This window comes from Suncus etruscus, chromosome 9 (genome assembly GCF_024139225.1).
Source record: "Suncus etruscus isolate mSunEtr1 chromosome 9, mSunEtr1.pri.cur, whole genome shotgun sequence".
Lineage (NCBI taxonomy): Eukaryota > Metazoa > Chordata > Mammalia > Eulipotyphla > Soricidae > Suncus > Suncus etruscus.
The window spans coordinates 101197659-101218544 of record NC_064856.1 but is presented as its reverse complement, the minus strand read 5'-3'; the positions used below and the strand labels follow the sequence as shown (position 1 = coordinate 101218544).

At 52.6% G+C, this 20886-nt stretch overlaps 2 protein-coding genes across 2 annotated transcripts in view; both read left to right on the top strand.

The window, feature by feature from the left end:
- SLC43A1 (solute carrier family 43 member 1) overlaps positions 1-12747 on the top strand; it is a 38382-nt gene extending 25635 nt beyond the window's left edge. Inside the window, exons 8-15 of the mRNA XM_049779649.1 lie at positions 288-466; positions 1462-1608; positions 1723-1758; positions 1894-2035; positions 5940-6081; positions 6504-6577; positions 10571-10694; positions 12276-12747. Coding sequence (XP_049635606.1) covers positions 288-466; positions 1462-1608; positions 1723-1758; positions 1894-2035; positions 5940-6081; positions 6504-6577; positions 10571-10694; positions 12276-12407 — 976 coding nt within the window. The 3' untranslated portion in view covers positions 12408-12747. The remainder of the gene's footprint in view (positions 1-287; positions 467-1461; positions 1609-1722; positions 1759-1893; positions 2036-5939; positions 6082-6503; positions 6578-10570; positions 10695-12275) is intronic.
- Positions 1-20886, top strand: part of SSRP1 (structure specific recognition protein 1) — a 1220984-nt gene that overhangs the window by 1044013 nt on the left and 156085 nt on the right. The window lies entirely within an intron of this gene.

Below are 20886 nucleotides of genomic sequence, written 5' to 3'. Positions count from 1 at the left end.
CATCTGCTCCTTCTCAGTACTGCTACCATGACAACCACCTAGGAAAGGGTGAGGGATGGAGGGGAGGAACCTCTGCCTGCACCTTTTCTGGCTGGGCCTCTGTGATAAGCGGGTCCCTGCCTGACTCTGGGCTGCACTGACAGGACCTTATCAGCGGGCACAGCAGGCTGGGTGTTGGGGTGCTCAGTGACCCCTGAACAGACCTGGAGAGCCCCTTACCCCGTCCCATGGGGCTGAACACTCTCATTGAACTAATGTGATTGCTTCCCCTTGTCTGGGGCACACAGGAAGAAGATCAAGCTTAGCGGGCTGGCCTTGGACCACAAAGTGACCGGTGACCGTTTCTACACACACGTGACCGTCGTGGGCCAGCGGCTGAGCCAGAAGGCCCCCAGCCTGGAGGACAGCGCTGAAGTCTTCATTTCCTCCCAGGATGTCCGTGCCACCTCCGAGAAGCCCTCTGAGAGTGAGTGTGGGGCCTAGGTGTCCTTCTCATGCCCTTCTTGGGAGCAGAGGGCAAGCAAACTCTCACGGGTTACACATTTTCTGTCTCCTTCAATTTTCATAGCACCCTGTGATGTCACTGGGGAATACATGTTCCCCTCCTGCAGTGTGTGTGGAAGGGGGGCTTGAAGGCTCAGAGAACACCAGAAAGTTCAGATTTAGGGGGTCCAGAATGGGCAGGGCCTCACCAGCACCCCAGGCACCCTCTGATGAGTTGGCCAGGTCCCCAACAGAGCCTACATCGCCCTCACTCACTGACGTTCCCTGCAGGCCTCTGGAGGAATTGTACCTACCTTCAGCCTGAATCCTAGAAGGAGTTTCTGGCCTTGGAGACAGGACTTTGGGGTCTGAGTTCCTGGGCCCCCAAACAGGCCCTGTGACTTGTGTAGATCACTTAGCCCTGTTGTCACTTTCGGCATCGTTTCAGCCAGCCCTGGACGCGGGTGCGGTCAGTTTTCTGGCCCAGGCCTAGGCAGAACCAGGCGCCCCTTTGGGCTTCCTAAGGCCAGTCTAGAAGTCTCTAAGTCAGCTTCAGCGGGTGTAGAATGCAGGAAACATGCACCTGGGGAGGCAGGATGGTGCCTGTGAAGTGTGTTCCCACCTAGCACCCCAGAAAGAGCAGCTGGAGGGAAAGGGCCACCCTGAGGTCACACGATCATGTCCTGTTGAGTTACCTTGGTCATCGGTTCCAATAATCTTTGCCCAAAGGCCCAGGGACTGGGCCAGAATGGTAGCACAGTGGTAGGGCCTTTGCTTTGCACACAGCTGACCTAGGATGAATGTGGGTTCAATCCCTAGCATCTCATATTGGTTCCCCAAGCCAGGAGTGATTTCTGAGTGCAGAGCCAAGAGTGATCCCTGAGTACCACTGGGTGTGACCCAGAGAACAAAAACAAACAAAAAACCAAAAGGCCTAGGAAGACCTGGGTCTCAGGGTGCCCCCTTCTGTCTCCCCAGAGTCTGTCCCCTTACGAAAGAGCCTGTGCTCCCCCATTTTCCTGTGGAGCCTCCTCACCATGGGCATGACCCAGCTGCGGGTCATTTTCTACATGGCCGCAATGAACAAGATGCTGGAGTACGTGGTGACTGGTGGGCAGGAGCAAGGTGAGGCATGGTGGAGCCCCTTGAATAGGGAAGGTAGGAAGATGGGGAGATGCCCGCCCCCCCCCCCCCCGTTTGAGCTGCTCTCATCCTTCTTCCTTTCCATCCCTGAAACAGTAACAGAAGAGATGCGTCATAAAACCGATGAGACAGGTAGGGGGTCGAGCTGTGGTTCTGGCCCTAGGGTACCTCAGGCCACCTTTGCCCACCTGAGGGATGGGGGGGTATGTGGAAACCAAGATCAGGGCTGTTGCTTGCCCTTACCCCACTTCTCTCCTCTTCACCCAGTGGGGTTCTACTCATCCTCCATCTTTGGGACCATGCAGCTGCTCTGCCTTCTCACCTGCCCCCTCATTGGCTACATCATGGACTGGCGGATCAAGGACTGCGTGGACTCCCCCACTGATGGCGCTGCCCCCAGCGATGCCAGGTGACTCCCCTACAAGGAAGGGGCAGCATGGAGCCAGGGCTTTTTACATCCTGTGTGCCCTTCCCTTTACCACCTTGCTGTGTCCTCCCTAGATGCAGGAGGACTTGTCTTTTCACAGAAGAGGAAATGAGCAAGGAGGGAACTAAAGCTATAGTACAGTGGGTAGTGCACTGCCTGGCATGTGGCCTGCCTGGTTTCGAGTCCCAGCTCCCCATTTTGGTATGCCCCCCCCACCGAGCCTGCCAGCAGTAATCCTTGAGCATCACTGGATGTGTCCCCTCAAAAGTTTTCAAATAAATAAATCAGGGGCCAGAGTGATAGCACAGAGGGGAGGGTGTTTGTCTTGCACGCACTGACCTGAACTCAATCCCAGCATCCCATATGGTCCCCTGAGCAAGGCAGGAGTATTTTCTGAGTGCAGAACCAGGAGTAACCCCTGATCACTGCTGGGTGGGACCCCAAAACAAAAACAAAATCAAATAAATAAATCAGTCAGGTCAGAACCTAGAGATGACTTGCACAGGCCCCCTTTCCTCTGTGGGATTTAATCCTGAACAGCCTTCAGGGTAGGTGCCTTCTCTGTTGACAGGTGAGGGAACTGAGGCACAGAAAGGTTGAAAGTCAGTTACCCGGGGCTGGAGCATCGATAGCACAGTAGTAGAGCTTTTGCCTTGCATGCAGCTGACCCAGGACAGATCCAGGTTCGATCCCTGGCATTCCCAATCGTACCCCAGGAGCAATTTCTGAGCTCAGAGCCAGGAGTAACCCCTGAGTGCCACCAGGTTTGCCCTCCCCCCCCCAAAAAAAGATGGCTACATAGCCAGGGTCCAAACCAATAGTATGATTATACAGAGAGAAGGGTGTTTGCCTTGCAAACTTAATCCGAGTTCAATTCCCAGAATCCCATATGCTTCCATGAGCCTGCCAGGAGTGATTCCTGAGCACCACTAGTGTGACCCCCCAAAAAACAAAATAAAGCAAAATAATTGGAAGGCCTAGAGAGATAGTACACTGAGTAGGGTGTTTGCTTTGTACCTGGCTGACTTGGGTTTAATTACCAGCATCCCACATGGCCTCCCAAGCCTACCAGGAGTAATTCCTGAGTATAGCTGGGTGTGGCTCCCAACCAAACAAAAAAGATCACACAGTTTTTAGAAGCAGGTGCCAGGACCTAGGCTGCAAAGTCATTCAGAGCTGGGAGATAAGGAAGGATCGAACACATGTTTTCCATCTGGGAGACCTACGTTATAGCCCAATCCTTACAGAATATCCAAACCTCCAGGAGTGACTTCCTCAGTGCTGCCAGATGCAAAACCCTCTCTTTCCCTCCTCAACTGAAATAAAATTCAGACTCTAATTTTTTTTGGTTTGGGGGTCGCACCTGGCAGTAGTCAGAGTTCCATCCTAGAGGGACTCAGGGAACCATAGGCAAGTACTATATCTCTGGCCCTCTATAAAAACTGCAAGATGAGGGGCCAGAGAGATAGCATGGAAGTAAAGTGTTTGCCTTGCATGCAGAAGGATTTTTAATCCCAGCATCCCATATGGTCCCCTGAGCCTGCCAGGGGCGATTTCTGAGCGTAGAGCCAGGAGTAGCCCCTGAGCTCTGCTGGGTGTGACCCAAAAACAACAACAACAACAACAACAACAAAACAAAAACAAACAAAAAAACCCTGCAAGATGAGATAGTGCCAATGTATCTGGCAGATTTTGCTGTGTAATAAATTGTCCCTCAAATTTGGCATCTGGAAACAACACACAGTTAGTCTCATTGTTTTTTCTGGGCTTCAGGAATCTGGCACTGACTTACCTGAGTGGTTTTAGCCTGGGGTCTGTCCCTTCTATCTGGGCTGTGGTTATGGTGCACACAGACTGGGTGGCTTTGAAGCGATGGAACTGGGTGTCTCTTCATTCTCAAAGCTACAACTCGGAGACCAGGGTGCCAGTAGGACCGGTTGGAGGCTTCTGCTGGCTCCCCAGTTTCTAGCCCAGTCCTCACCTGTCACCTAGCAGGAAGAATCATGGTGCTTTGGGAGGCACCCTTGACCAGGCCCCCCATTCATGCCCTGATCACCTCCTAAGGGCCCCACAGCACCTAACACCACCTTCTCGGAGCATTAGGGGTTCAACATGTAAATTGGAGGAATCCAGACCACTGGGAACTCTCTGGAGGCTGTGGAGATAAACCAGCTGCTCCTGGGCGCCCCCTTGTGGTGTTTAGTATGAAGTTCTGTTCTTCTTCACCTGGGTTTTTCATCCAGAAGGAGAATAAGAGAGTGGAACAAAAGGGGTGTGTGTTTTTTAAAAATTACATTAAGTTCTTATTTCATTTTTCCATTTTTGTTTTTTTAATGTTTCTGGGACACATGCAGTGCTCAGGGATTTCTCCTGGCTCTGCATTGAAGGATCACTCCTGGCGGTGCTGGGGATTGAACCCAAATGCCCTACCCACCGTGCTATTATATCACTCCAGCCCCTGCCAGTGTTTCTGATTGGGGGGGGGCTTTGGGGCCACACCCAGCAGAGATCCTGACTCTGTGCTCAGGGGTCACTCCTGGAGGGGCTCAGGGTGTCGATGTGAGGCCACCTGCAAAAGACACATGTTTTAATTCCAGCAATGTGTTTTATCAAGTCAGCTTGGAGGACAGGCTGTGGTGGCTGGCATATGCTGTGGGCCACACTGGCACTGGGTTGTTGGCAACTAGATCTGGAACCGAGGCTGCCACTTGCTTGTGCCACCACCTTCATCCCCTGCCCTCTGCTCCTCATGGCCTGGGGCCATCAGCAGGGCCTTTGGGCAGCTGCCCTCGGCCTCACCTCCTGCCCTCTCCCCTGGACCTGCCTCAGAGAGGGGCCCTTTCGGGTCAGTCCGGAGCTAGCCAAGCAGCTGCCCAGAGCAAAACTTGCTTCTTTTCGTTTGTTTTTTAGGGGGGCCGTACCCAACAGTGCTCAGGGGTTACTCCTGGCTTTGCACTCTGAAATCACTCCTGGAAGGCTCGGGACCATATAGGATGCCAGGAATCGAACTTGAGTTGGCTGTGTGCAGGGCAAATGCCCTCCTGCTGTCCTATCATTCTGGCCCAGCACCTGCTTCTGTCCAGTCTGTGGGCAAAGATATTCCCCACATTTCTTATACTCTCCATTTGCAGATGTGAGCTATGAATGATTTGGGACCATTGCCAAAGGGCACATTTTGAGGGAAGGAGGGTCAGCTACTTGCCTTGCACCCAGATGACTTGTCAGCACTTTATAGGATCCCTCAAGCATCACCAGGAGTGCAGAGCTGGGAGTAAGCCCCAAGCACCTCTCAGGATGTGACCCCCCCCCCCAAGAAAAAACAGGCCACATCTGTCAATTCTCCACCTCAGGCTGAAGCTGAGGTCCCACAGTACTTTTTTTTGTTTGTTTTATTTTGGGGCTCTACCTGTTGATGCTTAGGGGTTACTCTGCACTCAGAATCACTTCTGGCAGTGCTCTGGGGACCATAACAAATGCCGGGCATCAAACCTGCATGCAGCAAGATTGGCTGCATGCAAGCAAACAGCCACCCTACCTGTTGTATTATTCACTCACATTCAAGTGAGGTGCCTGGGGCAGTGGCAGAATTGGTACTGCTGTATCTTGAGAACCCCCAGGTGGAGAATGTTTTCCTGTTCTTTTCTTTTTTCTTTCCTTTTTGTTTTGTTTTTGGGTCTAGCTCTGCACTCAGAAATCACTCCTGATAGGCTCGGGAGACCATAAAGGATGCTGGGGATCAAACCGGAGTCCCATGCAAGGCAAATGTACTATGTTATGCGATTGGTCTTCCCCTTCCTGCTCTTTCTGCCCTCTCTGTGATGAGGGCACATGGAGGGCTGGGGCTGGGGGGAATCAAAGCAAAGTTGCTGACGGTGCTTCCACTCAGGGATGGGAGTGCCAACAAGTCAGCCAGACCACGCTACCGCAAAATCCAGAAGCTCACCAATGCCATCAACGCCTTTGTGCTGACCAACATCCTGCTCGTGGGGTTTGGCATCACCTGTCTCATCAATAACCTACATCTTCAGGTACTCACTCTGGGCCCCCCTCACCTCTGGGGGGGTCTATTTCAGTCCTGTCCATCTGGGGGGTGTCCTTCAGGAAGGGTTTCTAGGTGAGAGAGTTGACTGAGGGGTTCACCTCTCTTGTCTGTTTCTCACACCCCACTCTCTCTTCCTTCTGTCTGTCTGTCTGTCTGTCTGTCTGTCTGTCTGTCTGTCTGTCTGTCTGTCTGTCTGTCTCTCTAGTTTTCTCTCTCACTTTTTGTTTTAGAGCCTTACCCAGTAGTGCTCAGGGGTTACTCCTGGCTCTGTGCTCAGGAATCACTCCTGGCAGGCTCAGGGGACCATATGGAATGCCAGGGATCAAACCTGGGTTGGCTGCATGCAAGGCAAGTGCCCTCCCCTTGTGCTGTCACTCCGAGCCCCAAATCTTCTCTTTTTGCTTTTAGCTCGTGACCTTTGTCCTGCACACCATGGTTCGTGGCTTCTACCATTCGGCTTGCGGGGGCCTCTATGCTGCTGTGTGAGTAGGCTCCCCAGCTTCCCTTGGGGATTTCCTCCACCTACCCAAAGAACCCCAGAGTCCAAAGGGTCCCATTTCCCTTCATTCACCTCTGCATACCACCCCCAAATTGGAAACCCCTCACCAGCTTCCTGAGAAGATTGGAACCACCAGAGTGGAGGTGTCCTGGAAGTATGGGGTGCATAGCTCCCTCTGAGTTATTCCAAGCCAGGATGACCTTTACTGAGGCAATCTCTGCCTGCCTATCATGATGGGACCCCAGTTTCAGAATTCTGCTCCCAGGAGCCCTGCAATGATGATGGTGATATCTTTGTGGGGTACTTTCTAATTGCTCATGTAAAAAAGGTACATTTATTTAGAGAGGGGTGTTGGGCGATGTCTTATTTTTTCTGCAAAGGGGCCTGTTGGTCAAATCCATATCTGACTGAGTGACTTGGTGGGATGAACTTGGAACTCTATCTATCCCTCCCCTAGCTTTGTTGAAATTTCTGGGTTTTCTATGTAACTTTTTTTGCATTGCATTACCCCAATGCTTGGTGCCCTTCCCATTTTTTTCTGCTTTCCATGGCCACATGCTGCCAACCCAATACTTACTAATGAGGGTCAGGTCAGTGCAGGGCTTTGGGCCAGCATGGAGCCCTCCCTTGGGGATCCCGGCCACACCACACCAACCAGATTATAGCATGGTTGGGTTAAGCTCTCACCTTGATGCCACCTCACGGTTATGCCTTGCATGCATCTGTTCACCCTGTGAGTGCCACCACCTCCTGCTGGCTTCTTCCCAGGTCCAACCAACACCCTCTTTTCCCTGACTCCCCCCACACCTCCCCTACAGCCTCGGATTCCATCCATCTCCACGCCTGCCCTCACTCTCCTTCCATCTATTTTTAACGCAAGAGCTGGAAGCACCTGTTAGGAAATAACTCTGTGTGTCACCACGCCCCCTCTGTCTTAGAGAAACCAGTGGCTGGGGACTTTGAGATTTGGGGCCCAGGACCTCCACCCCCCTCTACCTCCCCATCCCAGTCATACAGCTCCTGGCCCTCTGCTCAGAAACTTCAGCCAAGCCTGGCCCTTCTCCAAGCCTGTGCTGCCTGTCTTCTTGCTACAACTAATTTCTCCTGCAGATAGCTTCCCCACGGCCACTTTCCTCAGGTCTTTACCCAGTTGTCCTTGTTGGTGTGGCCTTCCCTGGCTGTCGGTCTCACTGCTGTCCCCAAGCACCTTTCTTTCTCCACACCAGGAGTGATTCCTGAGTGCAAAGCCAGGAGTAAGCCCTGAGCATCGCTGGGCATGGCCCCCAAACCAAAAAACAATCCATCAATATAAAGAAAATGAAAAAAAAAAAAAGTCAAGAAAACATGGTAGCTTTCCAGAGGTTACTGCTCAGGGGCAAATCCAAGGTTGGCAACAGGCTCAAAGGGCACCTGCTCCTTCTCAGGGCTCCTTTCCTGTCGATCTCACTGATTTCTGCAGGGTCCCCATTTCCTGGTCTGGTGCCACAGCCCCTTTAGTGTGTGATGGCATCTTGGTGGGTGCCGGCACTGTTTTACCACAAGCCTCCAAAAGTATCTGAACACAGTAGGAGCTTCTAGAGTAGTCTTTTGTTTTTGCTTTGGGGACCACACCCAGCAGTGCTCAGCAGTGCTCAGGAGTTACTCGGCTCTACGCTCAGAAATCACTCCTGGCAGGCTGACAAGACCATATGGGATACCAGGGATCAAGGCTTGCAAGTGTAATTTAAGCAGTGTTTTTCAACCTTTTTGTGAAAAGGCACACTTTTTTCATGAAAAAAAAAATCATGAGGCACACTACCATTAGAAAGTATTAAAAAAATTGAACTGTGCCTATATTGGCTATATATAAAGTAATTCTCTTAAATAGGAGTCAAATAAACACAAGGAATTATTTTAGAATTACTTTATTATGAAATAATAGTGTTTTATAATTGTTCATATTTCTGTTTACTTACTCAATCTAATGATTGGTCTATTTGTGGGCCGAAGCCGCATGTTATGGATGAAATTGGAATTTTTTCCACAGCACATCAGATAATATCTCATGGCACACTAGTGTGCCGCTGCACAGTGGTTGAAAAACTCTGGTTTAAAGGACAGAGGTGGGGCCAGAGACTCGGCTCTGGGCTGGAGTATGTGCTGGAGGCTTGGTTCTATCCTCCCTGAGCACAAATTAGGAGACATCATTAAACACTTAAACACTGCTAAGTGTATACAAAAAATGAGGTGGGGGGAAAGGGTGAGAGAGAGTGAGAGAGAGACAGAGAGAGAGACAGAGAGAGACAGACAGAGAGAGAGAGGAGAGAGAGAGAGAGAGAGAGAGAGAGAGAGAGAGAGAGAGAGAGAGAGAGAGAGAGAAACAGAAACAGAAACAGATAGAGAAACAGAAACAGATAGACAGAGAAACAGAACTCTGTCCTCCCCAGCCCTGTTGAAATATCTGGGTTTCCTATGTAAATTTTTTGGGTCACACCCAACAACACTCAGGGGCTACTCCTTGCTCTACTCTCAGAAATCACCCCTGGGGCCGGAGAGATAGCATGGAGGTAAGGCCTTTGCCTTTCATGCAGAAGGACAGTGGTGTGAATCCCAGCATCCCATATGGTCTCCCGTGCCTGCCAGGAGTGATTTCTGAGCATAGAGCCAGGAGAACCCCTGAGCACAGCCGGGTGTGACCCCTCCCCCCCCCAAAAAAAAAGAAAGAAAGAAAGAAAGAAAGGAATCGGGGGATTCAAACCACCGTACTTCTGCATGCAAGGCAAACGCTTTACCTCCATGCTATCTCTCTTTGTATTTTTTTTAAACTTTATTGATTGATTGTTTGGTTGGATTTTGGGCCACACCCATTAGCACTTAGGGGCTACTCAGGAGCTATTCCTGGCACTCAGAAATCAGCTCCAGCAGGTTGGGGGGCCATATGGAATGCTAGGAATCAAACTGGGTCCCTCCTGGGTTAGCCGCATGCAAGACAAATGCCGTGCTACAGTGTTATCTCTCCGGCCCCCCATGTAAATTTTTTGCACATGGCCTCATGCTGCCTACCCAACAGTGCAGGGCTCTGGGCCAGAACAGAGCTCTCTTGAGGCTCCCAGCTACGTGGAGCAGGAGACAGAATGGCAAGTGGGGTCAGTGTTAGCAGGAAGCTGGCTACTTGCTTCTCTCACACACATAGGTGTCAGGAAACACTCCATGGCCCTGAAGCCCCAGCATGGACACCATCGACCCAAGAACTTGTGCAAGCAGAGTCTTAAGAGTTTTTTATTTGTTTCTTTGGGCCACACCTGGCAGTGCTTAGGGCTCTGCATTCAGGAATCACTCCTCATAGTGTTTGGGAGACCATATGGGGTGCCAGGAATCAAACCCAGGGTCAACTATCTGCAAGGCAAGTGCCTTACTCACTGTCCTATCCCTCAGGATCTCTTGAAATTTTTTTTTTTGGGGGGTATGATTCCCAAGCAGTGCTCAGAGTGACCAGGGGCCATTTCTGCTGATTTTTGGCAACTCAAGCCAGAGGGCCAGGGCTTAGGACTTGATAATATAGTTCTGGGCAGAGGGTCACCACAGCTACATTTGATGGTACTGGGGATCATACCTGCGACCTCTTGTATGCCTATGTTGCTGACCTCTACAGACTTTGAACTCAGCTTGTTTCTGGGCCACTCTTGAAGTTCCTCTGGGGTGACTCCTGGCTCTGTGCTCAGGAATCACTCCTGGTGGGTTTGAGGGACCATACAGAATGCTGGGGGTTGAACCCAGGTCAGCTGAATGCCAGGCAGATGCCCTTCCCGCTGAGTTATCTCTCTGACTCCTACACCCTAATCTCTTAACCGCCACCCTGTCTAGATAACCCAGAGTAGTGTGGAAACATGGGAGGCAGGAGAGGCCAGGAGGCTATGGAGCCCAAGGTAGGGACACCTGGCCTCCCCCTTTTTTCCCCACCCACACCCCGCTCATGTCCCACCCGATCTCCTTCCAGGTTTCCATCCAACCACTTTGGGACACTGACTGGTCTGCAGTCACTCATTAGTGCAATGTTCGCTCTGCTCCAGCACCCGCTCTTCATGGTCATTACGGGCCCCCTGAAAGGAGACGCCTTCTATGTGAGTGTCTGGGGGCCGGCTTCCCTACTCCTCTAATCTGGGGCTCCCCAGCTTGCTGCCATCAGAACCCCTCCCTCATAGTCTTACAGGTCCTCCTGTTATGAACCTGTCTCCCTTGCCTGGTTCCAGGATTCTGTTTATTTTCTTTTTTTGGGAGGGAGTCACCAGTACTGCTCAGAGATTACTCCTGGCTTCGCTCTCAGAAATCACTCCTGGCAGGCTCAGGGGATCATATGGGATGCCAGGGATCGAATCTGGGTTGGCTATGTGCAAAAGCAAATGCCCTACCTGCTGTGCTCCAGCCCCAGGACTCTGTTCCTGTTCATTTGTTTGTTTTGGGTCACATCTGGCAGAGCTGGGAGACCACACGTGGTGCCAGGGATTGAACCTGGGTTGGTCATGTGTGAGGTGAGCATCCTCCCCACTCTTATGGTTTCGGCCCAGAAGTCTGTATGAATAATCTCCCAGGGGATTTGTGAGAGGGCCAGTCCTGCCCCACCCCATGCAGGATCCCCTCAAGCACCCCCTGGAAAAGGGATCCCCCCTCTGCTCAAACCCTGTAGACCTGGAAAGACTTTTCTGGAGTGGTTCTCTGTCTCCGTAGGTACATCTCTTTTTGTTTTTATTTTTTGGCGGGGGGGGGGGGGTTGTCACACCTGGCAGGGCTTACACCTGGTTCTGCACTCAGGGGGTACTCCCGGTGGGTTCCCAAGACCTTATGGGATGCTGGGGAGCAAACCTGGGTCAGCCATGTGCAAGGCAAGTGCCTTGCCTGCTGAACTATTGCTCTGGCCTCCAGGTTTATCCATTGATGCACTCTGAGTGTTGCTCCCTTCACTGCTACCTCTACCCCAATTCCCACCACCCCACCCTCCCAACCACTTATGACCGAGAGCTACTTAGTAAACCTAGTTCTTAGGGGCTTTGTGCCCAAGTCACCTCCTCTGCTTAATCTTTGTCACAATACTCTCCATCCCCCAGAAGGGGACACTCAGAGTTGAGCTGACTTGCCCTAAGCCTTCCAGTTCAGAACACAGAACAGATATCAGCCATGTGCCAGCTTTTGAGGGCCCCCCTTCCCTAGGCCTCCAGAGCCTGTCTTTTCCAGCAGCATATCAGCTGTATGAAGGCACCCTGGAACCACTCTCAACTCTCCTGGTGGGGGACCCATCACTTAGCTGCCTCAAAGACACAGGCTCCCAATCCAGAAAGCCCCATTTCTACAGCCCATAGGGCTGGTACTCTCACAAGGTCCCATACCAGGTAGGCACCAATGTCAAGTGTTCAGATCAGCCTCTGGGGGCCAGAGAGATAGATCAGTGGGTAGGGTGATCGACCAGTGTTTGATTCCTGCAACCAATATGGTTCCCCAGTAATCCTTGAGATGTGGCACATAAACTAACACACACACATACTTGTGCATGGACACACATAGACACACACAGACACACATACACGGAGCCTCTGAATGCAAGGATCAGTGGTGGTGAATACTGTTTTATGCAGGACCTTCTCTGGGTTGTTCAGAGATCAGGAGCTTCCCAGGAGGGGTCTTGACATCTCTCTCTCTTTGTCCTTAAGATGAATCTGGGCCTCCTGCTCTTCTCTCTCCTGGGATTCCTGCTGCCTTCCTACCTCTTCTACTACCGCACCAAACTGCAAAGGGTGTACAAGAAGACTGCCAATGACTGGGAGCGGCCCCTGAAGGCATAATGCTGTCAACCCAGGGGCCATGGAGGCCAAGCAGCTTGGACCCGGAGCAACCACTGGGGATGCCTTCCACGGCGTTTCTACCTGTACCAGACACGCAGCGCCAGGGCCCCTGGATTTATAAATACCAGAGAAGTTCTATTTTTGTAGGGACTTGCTAAAAGGGAAAAAAAAAAAAACATTAAAAACTAAAAAAAAAAAAAAGTTCCCCCCCCAAAGCAACGCTCCATTGAAAGAAGACAGCCCTGTGCTACCAACAGGGCCTTCTTCCTCCTGGGGGGGACCAGTGGCTAGCCAGGGGCTGCCCTTTTCCAGCTCTGGGGTCTGCAAAAATAGTCCTAGCCATGTGGGGTATGTGTGTTGTGTGTGTGTGTTGTGTGTGTGTGTGTGTGTGTGTGTGCAACAATCCTTTGGGTACTGGCTGTGTGTGTTATGGGGTTGGGGTTTGCCCCTTCCAGGGGCTGGAGGGCCGGTTCCCTCCCTGGTGCTGCTGCTTGCAGGTCTTAGAGGAAATAAAAAGGGAAGTGAGAGACGGGTTGGTGTGTGCCTGTGTCTTTGCGGGGGTGGGTTGGGGTGGGGGGGTTCCCACAGCCCAGCCTCTTCCTCACCCAAGCTTAGCTGGGCATTAAGTAGGGCACCTCAAGTGGCAGCCTGACCTGTCCTGTCTGGCTGGCTTACCTCCCTGTTCTCAGCTCTGCCCTGTCTGCGGGGAGTCTGGGGCCTACCCTCTGCCACTCCTCCACTCCCCAGGGTTTGGGGGTACCCCAGGGAAGCCTGGCTTCCTCCATCAGGCCACCAGGGGCTGGAGACTTTAGAACAGAAGCTCAGGAGCACTCAGGCCTATTCTCCCTGGAGGCCCATTGAAAGTAACACTTTTTCATTTTTTTCTCCCAGCCTCCTGCTTTATCTTAAAGCTTCATGCAAATCTGGAGCTGCATTGTTAACTAGATTTACATTCACTTTGAGTATTTTTTTTTCTTTTTTTGAATTGGAGAAGCTAGCACAGTCCCCCCTGAAGAGGAGACATCATTTCTGGAAGATTGGGTGATTCAGGAAGCCTTGCCTTGTTGAGCCCTTGCCTAGCCCAGGTCTGCGCCACTGAGGTCACCCCAGGAAAGCAGCAGTACTGGGGACCGACCATCCCAGATCTCACTGCTTCATCCTAGCACGATCTTGGGTGGATCTAATTTTTTTTTTTTTTTTGCAGGCCAGGAAAGCCCAGAAAGGTTGAAGTCCAAGGTCACAGGCATCCTGGAGCAGGGGCAGGGGCCAGGCAAGGAGATCCTAAGCTCCTTGGATTCATAAAAGATTTATCACCTTTGGTGAACCCCCAAGTGTGAACAATGAAAGACCAAATTCCCTTTGGAAGTTAAGGACAAAGGTCAACACTTAGCAGAAGAGAAGAGACTTCTGGAGAGAATGAGTCACAGGGCCGATCCCAGACTCCAGGCTTCCTCTCTCCCTCCCTCCCCTCCCTCCCTCCTCCCTCCCTCCCCCTTCCTCCCTCCCCTCCCTCCCTCCTCCTTCTTCCCTCCCCTCCCTCCCTCCTCCCTCCCTCCCCTCCCTCCCTCCTCCCTCCCTCCTCTCCCTCCCTCCCCCCTCCTCCCTCCCTCCCTCCCCTCCCTCCCTTCCTCCCTCCCTTTATTCCTTCCTCCCTCCCTCCCTCCCTCCCTCCCTCCCTCCCTCCCTTTCTTCCTCCCTCCCTCCCTCCCTTCCTCCCTCCTTTCCTCCCTTCCTCCCTCCCTCCCTCCCTCCCTCCCTCCCTCCCTCCCTTCCTTCCTTCCTTCCTTCCTTCCTTCCTTCCTTCCTTCCTTCCTTCCTTCCTTCCTTCCTTCCTTCCTTCCTTCCTTCCTTCCTTCCTTCCCTCCCTCCCTCCCTCCCTCCTTCCTTCCTTTCCTTCCCCCTCACCGCCCTCTGCCCCTCTGTCTTCCAGGCCTTTATGAAGACTTTGATTTTGATGGGCCCCCTTTGCCCCCCAAGAGATAGCACAGCAGGGAGGGAGCTAGCCTCAGTAGACCTGGCCAGATTCAATCCCAGGCATTCCATATGGTCCCCCCAGCCCAGTAAAAAGTGTTCTCTGAGTGCAGAGCCAGGAGCAACCCTTGAACACCACCAACTGTTCCACCCCCGCCCCCCCAAAGAGTTTGGTGAAGGTGAAGGTTGCAGAGTATCTTCGGTGGACCACCGGGCGGGCGGAATTGGGGTGCGGCGGCCAAGCCCACCCCGCCCTGGAAGAAAACCGCACCCCTTACCACTCCCTATCCCATCACAGGCTCAGCCTGCGCTCCCCCTCCGGACCTCTCCCATGGTTTTGGTCAGCGACCCTCCTAGGAGAAGACCCCGCTTCTCCCCGACCCCCCACTATTCCGAGATCCTCTCCAGCCGCGTGTGCGTTGCGCGCGTCTCTCGACGCCGGCCTGGCCTGGGATCGGGGTGCGGGAAGAGAGGCAGGCGTGTCTCGGGAGGGGGGGTCCCCCCACCTCCCGGGGTGGGGAGCTTGGGGAGGGGGCTGGGCAGGGGCGGAAACGCGCTGAGCCGTGTTTGTCGCGGCGCTGCGCAGTGGAACAGATGGCTGGGGAGGGGAGAGGGGACGCGGCGGGGAGGAGGAGGGGTGCGGGGGCTGGAGGATGAGGAACGAGGAATTTCGATGTCCCGAGTCTCCCAGGAGAAGGGCCCCCTCCCCAGCTCTGCCCGCAAAACGGGGGCTCCTCCTGCCTTTGTCCCTGTGCGCCCTGCCTGGCCTTGGGGACACCGGCCGCCCCGCGGTGCGCCCTGCGTGCGCTCTCCTCGCATCCCTGAGACGCGCGCGTTTGGAGACCTTGGGGAGTCTCCCGGGGCGCAAGGGTTAATGGGGGGCCGCACTCTCGGGGGCCGAGGGGGCGGTGGGAAGCGGGTTCCCGAGCTGGGAGCGAGTTCAGGGTTCGCAAATAGCAGAGGGAAAAAAACGTGTTAATTGGAACTTTATGTAGATGAGGAGGGGACGCGAGGCTGGGTGGATGGTGTGCGGGGGGGGTGGGGAGGTCAGAGGATGCTGGACCCCGGCCAGCCTGGGCGAGAGGCGCCACACCTGCACCCCAAAAGTCTTGAACCAACCCCTAACCCTCGGGGCTTGCTGGCCCTGCGCCCCCAGACTGATGCGAGGTGAGGGGGGTTTGTCCAGGATCTCTCCATCTCAGAATCTTTTCTAAACCTCTCTCTGGTTTCTCTCACTCTCGGGGCTTGCTGGCCCTGCGCCCCCAGACTGATGCGAGGTGAGGGGGGTTTGTCCAGAATCTCCCCATCTCAATCTTTTTTCTGAAACCTCTCTCTGGTTTCTCTCACTCTCGGGGCTTGCTGGCCCTGCGCTCCCAGACTGATGCGAGGTGAGGGGGGTTTGTCCAGGATCTCCCCATCTCAGAATCTTTTCTGAAACCACTCTCTGGTTTCTCTCACTCTCGGGGCTTGCTGGCCCTGCGCCCCCCAGACTGATGCGGGTTTAGGGGGATTTATCCAGGATCTTCCCCAACTTAGAACCTTTTCTGGAACCTCTCTCTGGGGACAACTTTTCTGGGGGTCTCCATTTCCAGCCTGGGCGGGAGGCTCCGCACCTGCACCTCAAAACCTGTGCGCTTGAGCCAACCCCTCACCCTCGGGGCTTGCTGGCCCAGCGCCCCTAGACTGATGCGAGGTTAGGGGAGGGTTCTGGAACCTCTCTCCGGGGACAGCTTCTTTGGGGCCTCCATATCTTTAGTGTTTCCCCTGCACCCCGAATCTGAGCTGGTGTCCTCGCACCCTCCCGGCTCTCAACCGCCCTCCATACGGGAAGGCCACAGTCTGGAACTTTCCCCCCACAAAGTGTGCGCGGGGGCGCGTGGGGAGGGGAGGTGTGTGGATCTTGACATTTCTTCGCTCTCTCCTCTCTGTCCCCCCACTGACCACCCCCACGTGTGCGAAGTTTCTCAGCCTTTAAAGTGTGCTTTTTGCATCTCACCCCCACTCGTCAAAATGCGCATTCCAGGGCTCCCCACAAGAAGTCTGAGTCAGCAGGAGGGCTGAGGGCGCCGCCGGAATCTGCATTTTAGCAGCTTCTCACCTCACGCAGATGTAAGAGACCTTCATTTTTAGAAACTGTGCCCGGGATCGCTAAGCTGGCAAAGGCAGCTGCCTCTTGCTCTATTACCCCCACGGTCCTGTTCTCAGTCCCCCACCACCACCACCTCGGGTTCCAGTGAAAGAACCCCAGGTTGGAGAAGGTGCCACAGAGGGAAAGAAACATGAGAGGGAAGGATGGAGGAAGGAGCTGGATGGAGGAAAAAGAGACTCCTCTCTCTCTCTCTCTCTCTCTCTCTCTCTCTCTCTCTCTCTCTCTCTCTCTCTCTCTCTCTCTCTCTCTCTCTCTCTCTCTCTCTCTCTCTCCTACTTTTCCATGTTCAGCCATCTCTGCTTCCTTCCCCATCCTACCCGACTCTTCTCAACTTCCCCAATTTTTAGGCTGGCCACAAGACTTTGGTCTTAGGAGAATAACAGTGCCAAAGTCCCCACTGCCCAAAGAAAGTGCCACCACCATCCCTTGCAAGGCACTGGAAGGAAACCCAAGGCAGGCAGGACTGAGAGATAAGAGCAAACATATAGGTCATCTTTTCCTGGGTTCTTGCACTCACTCCCCACAATAACTCGATTTAGACAGGTGCTATTATTGCCTCTGGGTTATCGTAAAAAAAATGTAAAAGTGTGTGTGGCAGGGATGTTCAGAGTGGTTAAGTGACTTGCCCAAGGTCACACAGTGACTAGGTGGGGGCAATAACTAGATCATGTACCCCAGAATCATCTTCCCACCCTGCTCTACCCCCAAGGGACCTGGGAATAGGGAAGAGCATCTTGTCCAGGATGAAAGGAGACACTCAGGTTTCGGAACATCTGACAGGTCTGGTTGGAAGCATTAAATATTCATGTGGAAACCCGACCCTCGCTGGACCTTGGACATGCCACCTGGACTGTCCCTGGCTTGGTGGCCTCTCAGAGCTGGGTGGGCACATTTCTTCCAAGACTATCTCCAGGGAGTGCCCAATTTTTGTTATTTTGCAGGAAAGGTTCACTAGGGTCCTACAATCTGCTCAGTTGCTCAGAAAGCAAAGCTGAAGCTCTCTCCGCGCTGTAACGATGATAAGAACCTTAGAGGCTTAAGGGCCTGTAAGCCTTGTCATCTGGCGTCCTTCTGTCCCCGCTGATGCTCAGTGTTCAGCGTGGACTGATGGAACCTGACTGCAACCCCCTAGGTGGCCAGTGGGGGGCAGCCATCTGCTTGGAGAGGGCCCCAAGCCCAGAGCCTTGCCCACAGTTTTGAAGGACAGTAAGAGAACGTCTCCATGGATAAGGTTAAAGAAATGCAGTTTTGACCTTGAGGGAGGGCTCTGGGGGCAATTATCTGAGGAGAGGAAGGAGGAGAAGAGGGAGGAGAAGAGGATTTTGGGGTGGTTGAGGGAGAGTTTAAGTCTAAGGTGAGTTTGTGGCTTCCACGAGCTTGGAAACTCCTGGCCAGCTAGCACCAAGCCATCCTTCATTCTAGCTGGAGGAAAGGTCTTGAACACAGTCAGAAGGGAAACATAAAAAACAGTTCAAAGGTGGTTGGTTCCAGACTCCAGGGGATCCTTGGTGCTTTGGTGCTTCATTCATTAAGGTGTTTTATCTTTAACCTGTAGGTAGACAGACACTAGCCAGGGTAGGCTCCTGATGATGTAATGCAAATTCTAGTCTGGCTACCCTGGGCAGGCTAGGTGGGAGGCAGAGAGATTGAATATAGGAAAACCAGAAAGGATGCTTTTCTTTTTTTTCTTTTTTTTCCTTTTTCTATTTTGTCCTTTATTCTAGGCATGAGGTAATGAGCTGGAGCAGGGTGGTGGTAGGGGGAACTGAGAGGAAGGGAGAGGGACAGGAGAATGAAAAGAGTAGAGAAAAGGGGAGTTAACTGCTGGGTGTCTGGAAAGGAATGAACAATATGTGAGCCCACTTCCTAAATTCCCAGAGCAGATGGAGCTTTTGAAGCTTCCAGGGGTCTGAAGTCATGGACAAGGACTTTCTCCTCCTGGGGCCTCAGTTTCCCCAGCAGATCACTGGTGGGTATGAGTGGGGGGTGGGTCTGGATAACCTGGCTGTCCTTCCTATTTCTGGGTGTATGACTCAAGGCTGCTGCTGGTGGGGTTTGCTTTGCAGAGACTGGGAGTGGCAGTGTTGGGGGGCAGGGTCTGAGCAGGAGAGATCTCTGGGGGAGGGTAGTCTCTGCACAGGGCTTGTCTCAGAGTGGCTGTGCGTGTCTGCTGGAATCTGGGGTGCAGCTGCCTGCTTGTGGGGCCCGTGGGTGTCGGCAAGCCCACACGTGCTGCTCTTCAGCTCAGCGTTGTGTGAGTTTGTGTGAAGGAACTAGCAGGCTAGCGTGGGTGTGCACGCGACGGTCCGTGGGTCTGTCTGGGCTGGGGGGTAGCGGGGAGTGCCTGGGCATGGGTCCCTCCCTGAAGTGTGCTCGCACACACACACATACACACACACACACACACACACACACACACACACACACACACACACATGCCTCTTGCTCTCGCTGTTCGGAAATAGCATCTGGACCCAAGGCCCATGAATATTTCACAATGATAATTCAGTGACCTGGACAGCCTGCTTCAAATTTCCCAGAATCCTCCCTCCCCTGGCCCAGGCCTCACCAGCCAGCTCTTCCTCTAACAGAGCTTTTAGCTGTGTGTCCCCTCCTCCCCCCAGTGCCTCTTGTTAGTCTTCACAAAGTCAGCTTCAGGAGCCCCCAAACTTAGCTTTCCTGGTTCATCAGATGGCTGTCTGTTCTTCCACCTCCTCCTGGATGACCCATATCCAAAGTCCCTTTGCCTCAGGCCCAGACATTCACTTTTTCCATTTCTGTCTTCTCTTGCTATGAAATCTCAGGATCCTTCCTCTCTGAGCCTTAGTATCCAGGACCCCTTTTCCATGGACACTTCCTAGGTTAGATTATTATTATTATGATTATTATTTTGTTTTGGGGCCACACCTGGCGGTGCTCAGGGGTTGCTCAAGACTTTGCACTCAGAAATCATTTCTGAAATGCTTGGGGGACCATATGGTATGCTGGAAATTAAATCTGGGTTTGTCCCAGGTGGGCCGCGTGCAAGGTAAAATGCCCTACCGCTTGTGCTATCACTTCAGTCCCCTGGTTAAATTCTTTTTTTTGGGTCACACCCGGCAGCACTCAGGGGTTATTCCTGGCTCTACACTTAGAAATCTTTCTGGCACGCTTGGGGGACCATATGGGATGCCGGGATTCAAACCACCGTCCTGCACGCAAGGCAAACACCTTACCTCCATGCTATCTCTCCAGCCCCAGGTTAAATTCTTAAGCCTGAATTTATTTGGGTTTGGGATTATAGCTGGCGATGCTCAGGGGTTACTCCTGACTGAAGACTCAGGAATCATTCCTGGTGGTGCTTGGAGGACCATATGGGATGGTGAAGATCAAACCTGAGTCAGCTGGATAAAAGGCAAGCGGCCCTACTTGCTGTATTATTTCTCCAGGTTCTTAAGTCTGAATTTCAACTACTGCCCCAATTTCTTCTGCTTTATGGAACTGATTCTTTATCCCAATCCTTTCAGTTTTGTTTTGTGGTCACACCACCTGGCAGTGCTTAGGACTTAGTCCTAAACTGCAGTCAGGGATCACTTCTGGTAATGCTCAGGACCCTATGGGATTGAACCTGGGTTGACCATCATGCAAGGCAAGGCAAGTGCCCTACCTAATGCACCATCACTCCAGCCTCATCCTAAATCCTTTTTTGTTTTTGGGCCACAAAGGGTGGTGCTCAGGGTTTACTCCTGGCTCTGCATTAAGGAATCACTCCTGATGGTGATCTGGGAACTATATGGGGTGGTGGGATGGAACCCTGATCAGCAACATGCAAAGCAAGCACCTTACCCCTATACTCTCTCTGGTATTCTCCACCCCAAATCCTTCTTGGCCTGGGTTCTTCCCTTTTCCTAGCCATTCCTCCTTATACCTGAAGAATGTAGCTTCTGGTAATAGTCATCTCAGCTTGGAATTTTTGCTCTTCACAAAGGCCAAAGAAAAGACACTGATAATATTTCTGAAGTTAGGTTCTCCAGGAGGAGTCTTGTGTGTGTGTGTGTGTGGGGGGGTGTACAGACAGCTTCAGGTACAACTATTGGACATTTTTTTCTTTGCTTAAAGAAGGTAAATTTCTGAGGCTGGAGAAATAGCCTGGAGGTAAGGCGTCTGCCTTCTATGCAGAAGGAAGCTGGTTCAAATCCCAGCATCCCATATGGTCCTCTGAGCCTGCCAGGAGCTATTTCTGAGTGTAGAGTCAGGAGTAACCCCTGAGCGCTGTCGGGTGTGACCCAAAAGGTAAATTTCCAAGGGTCCACTAAATAGTTTTACTTTTTTTTTTTTTTTTCTGAAAAGGGACAGTTACGGCCAGGTAAGTTTGAAACC